General features: G+C 47.1%; 1 protein-coding gene across 6 annotated transcripts in view; it reads left to right on the plus strand.

Annotated features, from left to right (window-relative positions):
• The window catches only part of MYH11 (myosin heavy chain 11), a 139359-nt gene that overhangs the window by 48938 nt on the left and 73112 nt on the right, over positions 1 to 17309 (plus strand). For all 6 annotated transcript variants that reach the window (XM_085017495.1, XM_085017497.1, XM_021086165.2 and 3 more), the window contains exon 4: positions 8196 to 8223. In XM_085017495.1, the coding sequence (XP_084873621.1) occupies positions 8196 to 8223 (28 nt within the window). The remainder of the gene's footprint in view (positions 1 to 8195; positions 8224 to 17309) is intronic.

A 17309-nucleotide genomic window follows, 5' to 3' on the forward strand; every position in this document is an offset into this window, starting at 1 on the left:
CAGTCCCTGGCCCAGATCTTCCACGTGCTGTGGGTGCAGCCAAAAGAAAAAAAATAAGGTCACTTTCTGAGTTTCTGAGTGACCATTTCTTTGGAGAGCGGAGTTCAGCCCACTGCAATGAACTTGGGCCAGTCACCTCACTTCGCCGTAATTTCCTCACCTGTCAGACGGGCTCGTGCCAGTGCCCCCTCCCGCCGTCTCTGCAGGGGCTGCTGTGGGGGGTGGGGAGGGTCACCTCGGGAGAGCACAGGGTGCCTGTGGAGGCAGGAGCTGCCAGGGGTGCTGCGGGTGGGCAGCTGTTTCTTTCCTGTCTTTCCTAAGGTTTATGGTCAAAAACGGGTCCCTCAAGAGCAATAAAGACTATTTTCACATTACCCGCTTTTTGGTGGGACAAGGGAGTGGTTATACATACTCAGAGCGTGCACCTAGGACAGAAGTCGATGGAGTGAGAGTGGGTCTCCCTCGGGTCCTGATTCTCAGGCCCCTGGACCCTCTTCTCAGGGACGACCGTGCTTGGCTGTGCCAAGAGCAGCTTCAGAGCCAAGACAGACAAGCACTTGAAGATGTGTCTGTGTGTATGCACGTACCTGTCCACACGTATGTAGGTGTGTGCATGTGTATGAGTGTGAAAATACAGCTATCTTTTTAAAACATAAAAGCTCTAATACTATGTCACCCAGCCTTTTCTTTTTAGCTTAATATGTCTTGGAGGTTGTTCTGTGTCAGTGTGTAAGATCTGCTGTTTGTTTTTTTAATCAAAGTCTAGTTGATTTACAGTGTTAATTTCTGCTGTAGAGCAAAATGATTGTTATACATTATAATGTATGTATATGTATAACTGAATTATATATAGGAATATATATATCTTCTCTTTAAAACATATTCTTTTCACTAAGCGATGAGGTCCTGCTGTTCAGCACAGGGGACTATAGCTGACCTTTTGGGATAAACTATAATGGAAGATAATTTGAAAAAAAGAATATATATACATATGTATGCCTGGATCACTAAGCTGTACAGCAGACATGGACTCAACACTGTAAATCCACTATACCCTAATAAAAAGCAAATTAAAAAAAATAAAGTGCTTAGACAAGTAAAAAAAAATATTATTTTCCTTTACGGTTTATCATAGGACATTGAATATATTTCTCTGTACTATATTATATAGTAAGACCTTGTTGTTTGCCTGGTTCTTTTTAATGGCTGCCCTAATGTGCCAGCTGTGTGGCCCCTGCCAGATTTTAAACACCAGTCTGCATTGTTTCTTTCTGGTCTTTTGCTCTTGCTGATAGTGTTGCAATGACCGACTTGAGCATCTGGCCTTGGGCACACGTGTGGGGGTTTCTGATGTTGCCATTTCTTGAGGTGTGCAGAGTAGCCCAGGATTTGTAGCAGGAGGCAGGTGGTGTTCAGGAGGTGTAGGTTTCACGGGAATCAGCACCTCTGGACTGAAAGATGGGACCTGCAGTGACAGAGAGTTCTGATGCCACAGGAGGGACTGCCTCTTGCCTGTGTGTTCCTGCGGCCCTGCTGCCTGTGAGGGCCTCAACCTTGGCTCTTGGCTCAAAGGTCAGGCTTGACTGAGTGGACCTCCCCACACCCCTTTGAATGTGGCCCCCACAGGTAGATATGATACCAGGTTGATGTGGAAAAATTGAGAATGAGAACGAGGAGTGGCTCTTCTTCTGGCTCTTCTGCCTTCTATTCTGAGAGGTTGGCTCAGCTTGGCCACCAGAATGTTTGCCTGTTATCTAAGGGAGTAGAGAGAAGATCGTTTGGTTGTTTGGAGGTGGGTGTAGGGCTGTGGAGCTTGCCCAGTCATCTCATTCACCTGACCCTGGGGTGGACCAGATCTTCTTTATGTGACGTAACCTCCCCAAACTAGATATGGTCATGACTGTCCTCTCTGGTCCCCAAGGATGCGTGAGCATAGGCTTTTCCAGTCCTGCCCATCCTCCCAACCCTCCTCCCATCCCTCCTCCCATCCATCTTCCCATCCATCCTCCCATCCATCCTCCCATCCATCTTCCCATCTCTCCCCCCATCCTCCCATCCATCCTCTCATCCATTTTCCCATCCCTCCTCCCATCCATCTTCCCATCTCTCCCCCCATCCTCCCATCCATCCTCTCATCCATCTTCCCATCCATCCTCCCATCCATCTTCCCATCTCTCCCCCCATCTTCCCATCCACCCTCCCATCCATCTTCCCACCTCTCCTCCCATCCTCTCATCCATCTTCCCATCCATCCTCCTATCCCTTCTCCCATACATTCTCCCATCCCTCTTCCTATCCCTCCTCCCATCCATCTTCCCATCCATCCTCCCATGCCTCCTCCCTAACAGATACAACTCAGCACCTACTATATGCCAGGTACTTAGAGATACAATGTTAAACAAAGCAGAAAAACCCCCCTCTCCCCCAGTAAAGCTTGCTTTCTAGTACAGGGAGACAGATAAACACATGAGGTCTTTCCAGATGGGTCTAAGTGATGTGAAGGAAATAAACAGGTGAATTGCCCAGGTGCCCAGAGGGTGTGGCATGATCCCTGTGGACAGGGAGTTAGAAAGGGTCTCTCTGGGAGTGGAAGCCCCCAGGAGGATGGGAAGACCTCACCCGTGGAGAGAGTGTTCCAGGCAAAGGCCTTGGAAGGGAAGCGTGTGCTCTCTGTGAGCTGGCAGTTTAGGAGCTGAGGAGGGGCAGTGAGAGAAGGGTGCCAAGTGACAACCAGGTGGGGGGCACATCAGGCCAGACCTCTTAGGCCATGGTGGGGAGATTGGGGGCCACTGGGACTCATCAGTTGGTTTTGGCCAGGGCTGATTTGACTGTTTTATGAAGATTTTTCTATAAAGAATGGATGTAATACCACATCACACCTCTTAGAATGGATGTTATCAAAAGCCAGAAAGTAGTAAGTGTTGATGGGGAGTTGGAAAAACTTAAAACCCTGGTGCATTGCTGCTGGGCAAGCAACCTGGTGCAGCCCCTGTGGAAAACAGTATGGCGACTCCTCAAAAAGTTAAACCGAATTGACACATAATCCAGCAATTCTGCTTCTGGAATTGAAAAGAAGTGAAAAGCAGGGACTCTAACAGATATTTGTAAACCCATGGTCATAGGAACACTATTGACCCAAAAGAAGTGAAATCAGAGACTCCAACAGATATTTGTAAACCCGTGGCCATAGGAACGCTATTCACAGTAACCAAGAGTTCCGTGCGAGCAACCCAAGGGTCCATCGACAGATGAGTAGACAAGCAAAACGAGGTCTTTCCATACAATGGGCATCTGGACTCATGCTACGACCTGGATGAACTTTGAGGAAATTATGCTCAATGAAATAAGACAAGTTCTGTGTGATTTCACTTATATGAATGTTTGGCGTAGTCAAAGTCATGAAGACAAAGCGATGGTGGTTGCCTGGGGTGGAGGGCAGAGGGAATGGAGAGTTGGAGTTTATTTGGGAAAATGAAAAAGATGGATGGTAGTGATGGTTGCATATCAATGTGAATGTGCTTCATGCCACTGAACTGGACACTTTAAAATGGTCACGATGGGGAGTTCCTGTTGTGGTCCAGCAGTAGCGAACCTGTCTAGTACCTATGAGAATGCAAGTTTGATCCCTGGCCTCATTCAGTGGGTTAAAGGATCTGGCGTTGCCGTGAGCTGTGGTGCAGGTTGCAGGTGCAGGTTGCAAATGCAGCTCGGATCCTGTGTTGCTGTGGATGTGGTGTGGACGGGCAGCTGCAGCTCTGATTCGACCCCTAGCCTGGGAACTTCCATATGCCATGGGTGCGGCCCTAAAAAAGATTCTTTTAAAAATGGTCATAATGGTAAATTTTATGTTTTGTTTATTTTACCAAAATTTTTTTAATTTATAAGAGAAAATAGAAGATGACTCTGGCTGCCCCTTGAGAATGGCAGGAACAGGGGCAGAAGCAGGGAGATGGGAAAGAAGGATCTGGGCCGGAAGTGATGTTCTTAGACCGGATATGCCAGCAGTGAGGGGGCGGGTCCACACTGAATCCTGGGAGGTGGGTCTTCCATCCCAGACCTCCCTTCGTGCCCTGGTCTCCTCCTTCCCACCTTGGACCTTAGCACAGCTGCTTCCCCGGCCTGGGAAGGGGGCCTCAGTCCTTCCCCTGACTGGTCCCTGCTGGTCTTTCCAAGCTGCTTTGTCTCCTAATACCTTTCCTTACCCACCTGGAGCCTGCGCTCCTGGGAAGCCCCCCTGCATTTCCCAGCCCCGTCCTGTACTTGAAACAGCAGGAAGTGCCCAGGCTTGGACACATGATGCTTGGACACCCAGATCAGTCCCTAAAGTGGCTGTGACTTTGGGCTATCTGACTTCAGTTTCCTCAATCCTCAAGGGGACAGGATTGAAGACCACACAGGGGAAGTGTCTGACAGTGTGTCTGGCCCGTAGTGGGTGGTCAGTAAAGAGCAGGTACAGGCTTCACATCTTGCCTCACTTGTTAGCTGTGTAACTGTGGGCACGTTTTAAAATTTCTGTTTCAGTTTCTTATCTGTTAAACGGGGTGGGGGGGAGGAATCATAGGATATGTGAGGGTTGAATGAATAAATACAGGGAAATGCTTAAAATAACACAGAGGAGGCGCTAAGTATTAGATACCAGTATGTGATATTTTCAGGGTCTAGTGTGGTACCTCATACCTGGTAGATGCCCTAAAAGCATTTGTTGAATGAATGAATGAATGAATGACTCCATTTCTTGCATAGACATTGAAATTCCCCATCAAGAAACTCATGTCTTCCAGGTTTGAAGTGGGCTTTTTTTTTTTTTTTTTTTTTTTTGCTACCTCATGGTACATGGAGTTCCCAGGCTTACCCATATCACAGCTGCAGCAACACGGGATCCTTAACCCACTGTGCTGGGCCAGGTATCGAACCTGAATCCCAGTGCTCCAGATCCCTTTGCATCATGGCAGGGATGAACTCCTGGGGTGGGCTTTTTTCAGTGTTTGCCAAACATTTCAATGCTCTCTGTGTCAAGGGCTCAGAGCTTGGGGGCTGAGGATCCAGAAATTGAGGCACGTGGGATCCAGAAGCAGATGCCTCTGCCTGTGAGGGCTTCGTGGTTCTGTTGGGGTAGAGACACAAGCAAAGAGGAAAAAAGCAAGCTGGGACAGGGTGCTCAGGAAGCACAGGGGCTGTGGGACTGTGGCGGGGGAGGCATCTATCTTGGGGGTGGGCAGGACCAGGGACAGCTCCAGGATTTCCACCTGGGAGGGGCTTGGAGGTAGCAGACAGTTACTTGATGGAGGCTTTTCTTGGGGCTTCTTCTCTCTAGCAAGGTTGACTATTTGTTCTTGGGGTTTTAGGTTTTGTTTTGTTTTAGGGCTGTACCTATGACATATAGAAGTTCCCAGGCTAGGGGTTGCATCAGAGCTGCAGCTGCCAGCCTACGCTACGCCACAGCCATATCTGAGCTGTGTCTCCCGCCTACACGGCAGCTCATGGCAACGTCAGATCCTTAACCCACTGAGCGAGGCCAGGGATTGAACCCACATCCTCATGGATACTAACAGTGTTCTTAACCTGCTGAGCCAGAAAAGAAACTCCAGGTTGACTATTTATGATAACTTAGGACTTTTGATGGAGATTGACAGCCAAGGCTCCATCACTGTAAGGTGGGCTTCTTGGAAGAGGTGTCATCTTTGAGACTGAGGGACCTGAGGGACCAGGAAGGAGAAGAGAAAGGCCTACTGGGCAGCGGGAACAGCCTGAACAAAGAGCCAGAGTGTGTTTGGGGGTTGACCTGGGTGGGGTTGCTGTGGAATTAAGTGTGAGGGACAGAGAGTTGCCAAGGCTGGGAAGGTGGCCAGGGCCAAATCATGGGAGGCCTTGGACACCATGCTTAGGAGTTGGGGCCTCATCTAAGAGCACCGGGTGCCTTGAGCAGTTTTTTAAAACAGCATTATTAAGATAAAACTGTGGAGTTCCTGTTGTGGCACAGCAGTAATGAATCTGACTAGTATCCTTGAGGACACAGGTTCAATCCCTGGCCCCACTCAGTGGGTTAAGGATCATGCATTGCTGTGAGCTGTGGTGTAGGCTGGCAGCTACAGTTCCGATGCAACCCCTAGCCAGGGAACTTCCATATAGCGCAGGTTTAGCCAAAAAAAAGAGAGAGAGAGAGAGAGATAAAACTTGCATACCAAGATTCACCCATAGGATAAAATTCAATGATTTTTAGTAAATAGGATTATGTAAGCATCACCACAATTCAGTTTCCAAACCCCAAATTGATCCTTCCTGCCCATTCGCAGTCACCCCACCCAGCCCCTGGCAACTACTAAGTCACTTCTTATCTTTATGCGTTTATCTATTCTGTACATTTCATACGAGTAGAATCATATGTAGCTTCTGTATCTGACTTTTTACTTTCCTCAGCATAATATTTTTGAGGGTCATCCACATGGTAGCCTGTCAGTACTTCATTGTGTTTTGTTGTGGTGGTTTGGTTTGGTTTTTGGCTGCGCCATTACATGTGGAAGTTCACGGGCCAGGGACTGACCCTGAGCTGCAGCAATGACAATGCCAAATCCTTGACCACTAGGCTAGCAGGAGGCTCCCGTTACTTGGCTGATTTTATGACTGAATAGGATTCCATTGTGTGGATCGACCACATCATTTTGTTTACTCATCCTGCAGTGGATGAGCATCTGGGTTGTTTGCACTTTGAAGCTATTATCCTAATGCTGCTGTGAACATTTGTGTGCATGTCTTGTAGGAACACATGCTTCGCTTCTCTTGGGTCAGGTTCCTAGGAGCGGAATTGCTGGGTCACGTGATACATTTATGTGTAACATTTTAAGGAACTTCCAAATTGTAAGAGTGTTGGGGAGCAGAGTGCTTGCTCAGCTCCATATGTCAGATCACCCCCTGAGAAGAGGTTTGGAGGAAGAGGTTACAAGATCCGAGGGGATCTTTGATCCTGAGGGGATGAGCGCCGTGATGGTGGGGATGGGACTTAAGAAATGCTTGCTGATCAGTGTTGCCCAGCAAAGGATATGATGCTCTGCTTTCTTAGTTATGGTTATAACTGGCTGACAACAGAAATGTGTCACCTTCCCCATGTCCCTCAAAGGGAAGCTTGGACCCACCCTCTGAGGCCACTTTAAGAGTGGAAGGTGATTGGAGTTCCCTGGTGGCCTAATAAGGACTCGGCATTGTCATTGCTGTGGCTCAGGTTTGATTCCTGGCCCAGGGATCTGCATGCTGCAGGGATGGCCAAAAAAAAAAAAGAAAAAAGTAGAAGGTGATTAGTAACATCTACTTAATCACATTTAAGCCTTCTGCACCCACCAGTGTTCTTTGGTGGTGAGCAACAGAGACCTTATCTTATGGAGGAGTATTGGGGAACTCACAGATGGGCTGAAGACAGGGGAGCCAGTCTCAGAAAATGTCAGAACCTAGGGCTGCTTGGGCTCTGGGGGCAGGAAGCAAGGCCCTCTTAGGACTGCCCACCAGCTGTGCTTCTCCATCCTTGGTCCAGCTCAGAGTTTTAGCTCAGGGACTCTGACTGACATAGCCTGGGACACATTGCTTCTCGGCTGGGAGAGCTTGTGAGTCAGTCCCACCAGGACTGTGCATGGTGGCAGGGGACATGTCTCCTTAAGGTATGTAGGATCCTCTTCCCAGAAGAAGGAATGGATACTGGATTTTCAAACCAAAGATATCCATGACCCTATATTCCAGATAAAGAAACTGACACAAGGAGAGGTTAAGAATATTTGCCCAAGGCCACAGAGCTGGGAAGTAGCCAAGTGGAATCCTAGTCTGTCTGGATTCAAAGTCTGTGTTCTGGAGTTGCTGTGGCTCAGTGGGTGAAGAACCCAACTAGTATCCAGGAGGATTTGGCTTTGATCCCTGGCCCCACTCAGTGGCTTAAGGATCTAGCTCTGGTGTAAGTTGCAAATGCAGCTCAGATCCCGCCTTGCTGTGACTGTGGCTTGGCCAGCAGCTGCAGTTCCGATTCAACCCCTAGCCTGGGAACTTCCATATGCCGCAGGTACGGCTGTAAAAAAGAGAAAAAACAAAACAAAGTCTGTATTCTGTCACCCCCAGTGGGGCTAGCTGTGTGGGAGCTTAAATGGGAGGCCCAGGAGCCCCACATCCAGGACCCCACTCAGAGCTATCTAACTCATGGCTCTTTTTTTCTTTCTCAGATCGGGAGGACCAGTCCATTCTGTGCACGTAAGTGGAGCTGCTTTTTCTTCTGTTTTTCTGGCGTCATGATCCAACCTCTTAAAGAAAAAGATCCGTGAGAGCAGGGCTCTTTGACTTGATGGCTCTTTCATGCACCCCACCCTGTCCCTGTACCTGGCACAGACTAAGTGTTCCCGAAATATTCATGGAACAAATGTTCTCATGCTGAGGCTGGCACACCCCTAAACTACCCATGATACCTGGTGCATCTTGTTCTGCCCCCCTCCCTTTTTATTATTATTTTTTTTACACAAGTTATTTGGAATTCTTTTGCATGGACAATTTGTTTACTCTCCATGTATTTATTTATTCAATCAATCATTTATTGAGATTAGTGTTGACTCAGAGGTACTTATTTTAGTCTTTGAGTTATAATCCAACACATTATTTTTTTATCATGATTAGTAGTAATTTAATTATATTAGCTAATTTTTATTACGTTATAATCCAATACACTATTTCTTTTTTATCATAGTAATAATTTAATTATATTAGCTAGTTTTTATTACTCAATGAATTTATTACATTTATAGTTGTACAATGCCCCCCCCTTTTGAAAATCAGCATTTATTGAGCACTGACTGTGTGCTGGGCCCTGAACTAAATATTTCCAGAGAGAACTGCTTCTTATTCCATAACAGCTCTGGGAAGGCTGATACCATCTCTGTTGGTGAGGAAATCTTGGCTTGTGTTAGACAATCACCTTCAAATTTCCCAACTAGCAACCCCTAGCCCAGGAATGTCCATATGCAGCAAGTGTGGCCATAAAAAGAAAAAAAAAAAAGAAAAGTTAGGTTGACACTGTGCTGTAGTCTACTAAGTGTGCAATAGCATTATGTCTACAAAAGAGTACACAAAAACTCCTTATTTTTTCTTTAATTCCTTCATTTCAAAATACCTCTTGCTAAAATTGCTATGACCTGAGCCTTCAAGGAGTTATAATCTTGTAATAGTAACATTAAATATCACTGATCAGAGTTCCCACTGTGGTGCAGTGGGTTAAGGATCTGGCAGTACTGCAGCTGTGGTGTAGGTCAAAGCTGTGGCTCAGATATGATCCCTGTCCTGGAAACTTCCAGATGCTGCAGGTGTGGCTGAAAAAGAAAAAAAAAAAAAGAGCACTGATCACAGATACATCATGACAAATATAAAAATGGAAAAGTTTGAAATCATGAGAGAATTACCAAAATGTGACACAGAGATGCAAAGAGAGCCAATGCTGTTGGGAAAATGCTTGACACGGTGTTGCTACAAACTTGTTTAAAAAAACCCCACAGTGTCTGTGAAGTGTAATAAAATGAGGTCCGCCTGTAATGGTTCCCCAGAAATCTCCACCTTCTAATCACCAGAATCTGTGAATGTGTCAGGTGACGTGGGGGAGGGGAATGAAGGTTGCCATGGCATTGAGATTGCTAGTCAGTTGACCTTGGACCAGGGAGGGGATCCTAGGTTATCCAGGTGGGTCCAGTGTCATCACAAGGTCCTTACAAGTGGAAAAGGGAGGCAGAGGGAGATGCAGTGTGAGGAGAACTTCACTCACCATTGCTGCCTTTGAAGATGGAGGAAGCCAAGGATGAGAACAGCTTCTAGAAGGTGGGAAAAGCAAGGAAACAGACCCTCCCCTAGTGCACCTGGCAAGAAACACAACCCTGCTGACACCTTGGTTTTAGCCCAGTTTGATCTGTGTCTGACTTCTGCCCTCCAGAACCATCAGATAATCAATTTGTGTTGCTTCAAGCTGCTAAGTTTGTGTAATTTGCTCCAGCAGCAATGGGAAGTGAAAACGCCCTCCTTCCTGCTTAATCCCTTCACCCACTCCTGTCCTCACTCGTCATTCAACACACCGAATGGGTCAGTCGCCCCAATGAGTACTTGGCGAATAGGAATGGACCAAAACTAAACACGACCTCTCTTCTCAAGAGAAAGACAGCCGCTAGAACGATAACCACACATTTCCCTATTTCCCTTTTTAACTCCTAGAATGTACTCTTTGATCCTGTGAAGGTTCTACCTTTTCAAAAACAAGTACTGATAATACACATTTTAAAAAGCATGTAAGGCACTAGGAGAATGTATAAATCAAAGGGGCTGTAAATGGAGAGAATAGGAAAGATTTCTCCCAAAAGGGATATTTCAGCAGAGATAAAGAAAAGCGGGGAAGCATTTACAGCATATGCAAAGGTCCTGAGGTCGGAGAGAGCATGTTCTGTTTGAGGAACTGAGAGATCAGTTTGGCCAGACTATGTTCCCCAGCAAAAGTCCTCTGTCTGAAAAGAGCGATTACAGGACATCGAGGACTCAGGGGCCAATTGAAGCCAACCAAGTCCTGTTCATGTGTGAAAAGGACTAAGTGTGACACCGTAGGGAATGGTAGGGAGTGTGGCGAACCAGAGAATCCAAGGGGATGGCTGCTAGTGTTCTCCAGTCCACATTGCTGTGGGAAAATGCAGACCCCCTGTTGCCAGACGTGCCTGCATTTCCACAGAGGCTAGAAATCTAAGTTTTTATGTGAACTATCCGATTTTTAAACACTGGCACCTAATGTACATGAATATATATGGGGAAAATGGAGGTTCATTGTTGCCAGACTCTCCTTACTAGCTTGTAGCTTCATATACAGAATTTAACTTCTCCATGGCCCCACATTCTCGCTATAAAGTGGGGAAATGAAGATGATGATAGTACTTAATTCATAGGGTTGTTGTGAGGATTAAGTCAACACTTATCTGTGTGTATGTGTATGTATGTGTATATATGTGTATATAGTATATATACACTGTAGTATATGTATCGTGTACATGTATACATACATTTTGTTATATACACACTACAGTATATGTGTATACAGACATTATAGTATACACACACTAGAGTATATATGTACATACGCTATCATATATATAGCATATGTGTGTGCATGCACTAGAGTATATATGTATATTACTATAGTATATATATAGTATACAGTATACACACACGCAAACTTGTATATATGACTAAGCTACATCTCTAACTAAGAACCAAGCCCTGTTAGCTAAACCCTCATATGTTATGATGAGCATGTGTGTCCTGACAAAGCAGAGACAAGAACCCACTGCTCAAGTCCCGTCCCCTCAGTTTTCTAGAGGAGGAAAGCAGAGAGGTCACAGCAAGTTTTTGTCAACAGTGAGAACCTGGCGCTAAGTTTCTCGAGGCCACTGGGAGGCCCAGCCCTCACTCGTTCCTTCCCTGATGAGCTGGCCACAGCCCCACCATGCCCTGCCCTGCCCTGCCCTGCCCTGGACTCTGGACAGCCTGGACTGGGGAGTGGCTGGTATCGTTTGTGTTTAGCGCATCTGTTTGGAGGAAAAGAGCCTCAGCCACTGACAGGGTATGAGCTGAGACCCGAGTGATGAGAGGGAGCCAGCCCAGGGGGACCCTGGGGGAAGGTTCAGGCAGGGGAACATGGGGGGCAAAGGCCCTCAGCTGGGAACCCCTCGTGTTTGAGGGACAGAGCCAGTCCAAGGGGCTGGGGCAAGGGTGGGAGGTTGTGGTCCGTCGGGGACACTGTCCCACAGGGCCTTGCAGGCTGGCGTGAGTGTGTGGACAAGCAGTGGCGGAGATCTTTCTGATCATTCAAGCAGGTCAGAGTGGCACCTGGGGACAAGTACTGATGGCCTCAGAGCCTGGCGGGCTTGGGAGCTACATCGGTTGCTGTGACTCAGTGACAGTAGATGCTGGTGTGGGGCGGTTCTCCCCTCCAGGGAGGTGACTCTGGCCAACACCTACCTCTGTCACTCTCCCCTGGGGCCAGCACTGACCCTTGGCCTGGGACGCTGACCCATGATCGGCCCTTGCTTTCATCCAGGGCTCCTCCTTCCGCCCCACCTGCTCTTATTCCTCCCACTCCGTTTCTGAAAAAGAACAGAGATGCTTTCTGGTAAAGGCTTGTGGGATTTTTCAAGGTGTTTTTTGTTTTGTTTTATTTCGTTTCCTTTTTACAGCTGCACCCATGGCACATGGAAATTCCCAGGCTAGGGGTCAGATCTGAGCAACAGCTGCCGGCCGACACCACAGCCACAGCAACACGGGATCCTTAACCCACTGAGCGAAGCCAGATATCAAAACCACATCCTCATGGATACTGGTCAGGTTCTTAACCCACTGAGCCACAGTGGAAACTCCTTCAAGGTGTTTTTGATAACACAAGGCCATACAGAGGGGGCCCCTTTTTCTCAGAAGAGCAGGAACTATGGTTAGCTGATGAGGCCATGGAGGCACAGATTGAGGTTTGCTTTCTCGCTGTGCCGCATGCCAGCAGTTTGTTCTCGGGTCCGTTGGTTAAGCCTGAAAGCCTCAGTCTCCTCATCTGTAGGATGGGGATATAGGTGGTGCCTGCCTCCCAGGGTTGTTGGGAGAATTGAAGGGGCCATGTGGGGGGTGGGCAGTACTGAGCATGGCATTGGCACAGAATGGGTGCTTGTGATGGTGCGCTGGTGCCCTGATGCAGTGGCCATGGTTCATATCAGCCAGAGTTCTGCTGAGCCTTGCTTGCTGGACTGTGTAACTGCCTAAAACCATCTCAGATACCTCTGGTGTGGGCTCTGCTAGACCTCCCTCCCCAAACAAGGCTGCATATCAGTTGCTGGGCAATTAGTTAGAGAGATCGATGGCTTGGCTTCACCTTCAGAGGCTTTTTTTTGTTGTTTTGTTTTGTTTTGTTGTTTGCTTTTTAGGGCCGCACTCATGGCATACGGAAGTTCCCAGGCTAGGGGTCTAATCAGAGCTACAGCTGCTGGGCTGCCCTGCACCAGAGCCACAGCAACACTGGATCCGAGCCACATCTGCTACCTACACCACAGCTCACGGCAGTGGCAGATCCTTAACCCACCGAGCAAGGCCTTAACTCAGTGGCCTGGGGTAGAGCTGGGGAAACCTGTGGGTTTTGTGGGGGGTTTTTTGTTTTTGTTTTTGTTTTGTTAAGTCACTGTATTTTTATTTTTTCAGTTTCAGTTATTTATTTTTTAAAATTAAAGTATAGGTGATTTACAATGTTGTGTTAATTTCTGTTGAACAGCAAATGACTCAGTTATAAATACATACACATTCTTTTTTAAAAACAGTCCTTCCCATTATGGTTTGTCTCAGAAGATTGGTATAGTTCCCTGTTATACAGCAGGACCTCATTGCTTATCCATTCTAAACGTAATAGTTTGCATCTACTAACCCCAAACTCCCACGCCATCCCCCCTACTCCCCTCTCCTGCTTGGCAACTACAAATCTGTTCTTTGAGACTGTTTCTGTTCTGTGTATAGATTCATTTGTGCCTTATTTTATTTTATTTTTTGTCTTTTTAGGGCTACACCTGTGGCATATGGAGGTTCCCAGGCTAGGGGTTGAATCAGAGCTACAGCTGCCAGCCTTCACCACAGCCATAGCAACTCGGGCTCTGAGTTGCATCTGCACCTTACGCTATGTCTCATGGCAACACCAGATCCTTAACCCACTGAGTAAGGCCAGGGATCAAAGCCACATCCTCACGGGTACTAGTTGGGTTGGTTACTGCTGAGCTATGATGGGAACTCCAATTTGTGCCATGTTTTAGATTCCACATATAAGTGATATAATATGGTTTTTGTCTTTCTCTGTCTGACTTACTTCACTTAGTATGACAATCTCTGTTGCATCCATGTTGCTGCAAGTGGCATCATTTCATTCTTTTTTATGGCCGAGTAGTATTCCATTGTATATATGTATCACATCTTTTTAATCCATTCTTCTGTCGATGGACATTTAGGTGGCTTCCATGTCTTGGCAATTATGAATAGTGCTGCTATGAACATAGGGGTGCATGTATCTTTTTAGGATTATAGTTTTATCCGGATAAATACCCAAGAGTGGGATTGCCAGATCATATGGTATTTCTATTTTTAGTTTTCTAAAGAACCTCCATACTGTTTTCCATAGGGGTTCTATCAACTTACATTCCAACGGTGTAGGAGGGAAAGGCCATGTTTTTTTATCTAGCGTCTTGGGCGTTTGTGGAGCTGCTGGGCCCATCAGCAAGCTGGCAGTGATTGAAATACTTGCTGTGGGTCATCTACGCCAGGGACGCTACAAAGGTAGCTAACTCCGAGTTATGCGCACACATCTGCTCTGGGGTGGAGAGAGGGCTCTGCAAATGGAGGCTGGGGGAGTGGTTCTGGGAGCTGAGTCTCCACCAGCAGAGGGAGGGGGCCACGGTGCAGCTTCCCCGCAACCCATTGGGCGCTCAGAAGGGCTGAGAAGCATGGGTCAGGGAGGACTGGAGGCTCCTGGAGATTCTGATGCACATTTTGCAGGGAGGGTGCCTGGCTCATCCCCTAGATGCTGACCAGTCAGGGCAGGTGTCATGGTAGAAAGCCTTCTGAGGTTACCTGGTGGCCACAATGGTTAACAAGAGCCCCTCACCCTCTTGGTGGCTTGTGGGGAGCCTGGGCTGGGAGAGGTAGCCTGGGCTGGAAATGAGCCCACCCAGAGATTGGGGTCCTCACACAGCTGACTCTCTTGGCTGAGGAAGTAAAGTGATGGGGGTGGGCATTAGGGTCCTTTGGCTCCTAAGTGATGCTGTGATAATACTTGGAAGCCCTGGGCAAATCGACACAATGTCATTTTAGCTCCAGGACAGGCCAGGAGGTGGCTGGTGTGCTAGGCAGAAAAGAACAGAGTCCTGGTCTCAGCTCTGTCATAGTCTCATGACACCTGCAGGAAGCCACTGAACCTGTCTGAGCCTCAGTTTCATCATCCCAGCCACAACCCTGGGTGTTGATCCAGCCAGAAATACTATATGTGACCACATTGCTTCTACGCGGAAAGAGGAGAGGGTTGAATGGGAGCTAAATTCTCTACTCCCACAATGGGAAATTGACATTTGATGCTTGACTATGAACAATCAAGAATCGGTGGGAGTTCCCATCATAGCTCAGTGGTTAACGCATCTGACTAGGAACCATGAGGTTGCGAGTTCAATCCCTGGCCTCGCTCAGTTGGTTAAGGATCCAGCATTGCCATGAGCTGTGGTGTAGGTCACAGACGTGGCTCGGATCTGGTGTTGCTGTGGCTGTGACGTAGCCTGGCGGCTATAGCTCCGATTAGACCCCTAGCCTGGGAACCTCCATGTGCCAAGAGTGCAGCCCTGGAAAAGACAAAAAAAAAAAAAAAAAAAAAAAAAGAATCAGTGATACAGGGAGTTCTGTTGTGGTTCAGTGCTCACAAATCCAACTACTATCCATGAGGACACAGGTTCAATCCCTAGCGTTGCTCAGTGGGTTACAGATCTGGCGTTGCTGTGGCTGTGGTGTAGGCCGGTGACTACAGCTCCAAACAGACCCCTAGCCTGGGAACTTCCATATGCTGCAAGTGCAGCCCTAAAAAAATAGCAAAAGGCAAAATGGACAGGAGGAGTTCCCTGGTGAGGTAGTGGTTAAGGACTTGGCGTGTCACTGGTGTGACTCAGGTTTGATCCCTGGCCCAGAAACTTCCACACACCATGGGTGTGGCCAAAAAAAAAAAAAAATGGGCAGAAAAGCACTGGAATGATTTAACCAAAGGCCAGCCAACTCTGAGCAGTGGGCCAAATCTGACCCCTCTCTGTTCTTTTATTTTATTGGCACATAACCACGCCCATTTGTTGACACACTTGCTTTTGTGCTACAAAGACAGAGCTGAGTACTTAGGACACAGGATGCAGGTCTCACCAAGCCTAAAATATTTACTATCTGGCCCTTTACAGAAATGGCTTGCTGATTCCTGGCTTAAACAATGGAAAAATATAATTTGTATTTTAATGATAGAAAATCGAAGATAATGGTATAAGCAGAATATATGAACATTAAGGGAGAAATGGTTATAAAAGTAGCACTAACTAATATTTTTGTATACTTGGCATTGCTCTAAATGTTTTTTATGGTCACTTATTTAATCCTCATAATAATCATGTATGTGCTTTTATTATACCCATTTTTTAGATAAGGAAACTGAGATATGAAAATAAAGACTTGCCCATAGTCACCTATTGGCAGAGCAGGGATTTGAACTCAGACAGTCTTACCCTGGAGCCCATTTTGCTATTCTGCTTATTGATGCTTCAGGGGAAAGAGGCATTTCTTTTGCCTGGAGAGCTAGAGGCAGTATTCAAAATAGAGGCAAAAAAAAAAAAAAAAAAGAGGCAGGGCTTAACTGGGCTTTGCAGGATGTGTAGGAGTTGGACAGCAAAAATTGCTAGACAACTTTGCTGACTGCAATAGTGGTAGTCACAAGAAGACCAGGGACTGAAGAGCCCTGAGAGTCAGAGAAAATTTAGCTTTGCTGCCAGGGCCGACCGTAGGTTGAAATGGACTTGGAAATGGTATTCCACCCTAGGACCTAGGACCAACTACATGATTTGTAAAATTATGCAGTATGAAAAAGTTGAGCCTCTTGTTAAAAAATTATTAAGGATTTCAAAATTTTAATATCAGGAGTTCGCTTTGTGGCTCAGTGGTTAATGAATCTGACTAGGAATCATGAGGTTACAGGTTCGATCCCTGGCCTTGCTCAGCGGGTTAAGGATCTGGTGTTGCCGTGAGCTGTGGTGTAGGTTACAGACGCGGCTCAGATCCCTCATTGCTGTGGCTCTGGCATAGGCCAGTGGCTATGACTCCAATTGGACCCCTAGCCTGGGAATCTCCATATGCCGCTGGAGTGACCCAAGAAAATGGCAAAAAGACAAAAAAAAAAAACTCATAATATCAGAGCATTAAATCAAGCACAAGGGCCTCCTCAGGGCTGTCCCCATGCATAGGTCACACACCCCAGAAGCCAGTCCGGCTGGGGGCTGAGGGGTTAAACAGCCAGTGGGTCGTTCTTTCCAGCCACTGGGGCTGGACTGATTAAAAAGACTTGGCAGTGGGGTAATTACAAGGCCAGGAGACCATATATGGTCATGAGTCCAGGTCCTTCTCCAGGATGAGGAAGCTGGGACCAAGTCCCCCAAGAAACAGGACAGAGGTTTAGGGTGCTCAGACCAGGAAGACCTCTTCATCCCCAGAGTCCAGGGGTCAGAGAAGCAAAGACA

This window comes from Sus scrofa, chromosome 3, assembly GCF_054392235.1.
Source record: "Sus scrofa isolate SSC_HxYL_T2T_F1_AM1 chromosome 3, Sscrofa_HxYL_maternal_Yorkshire_Landrace_v2.0, whole genome shotgun sequence".
Classification (NCBI taxonomy): domain Eukaryota; kingdom Metazoa; phylum Chordata; class Mammalia; order Artiodactyla; family Suidae; genus Sus; species Sus scrofa.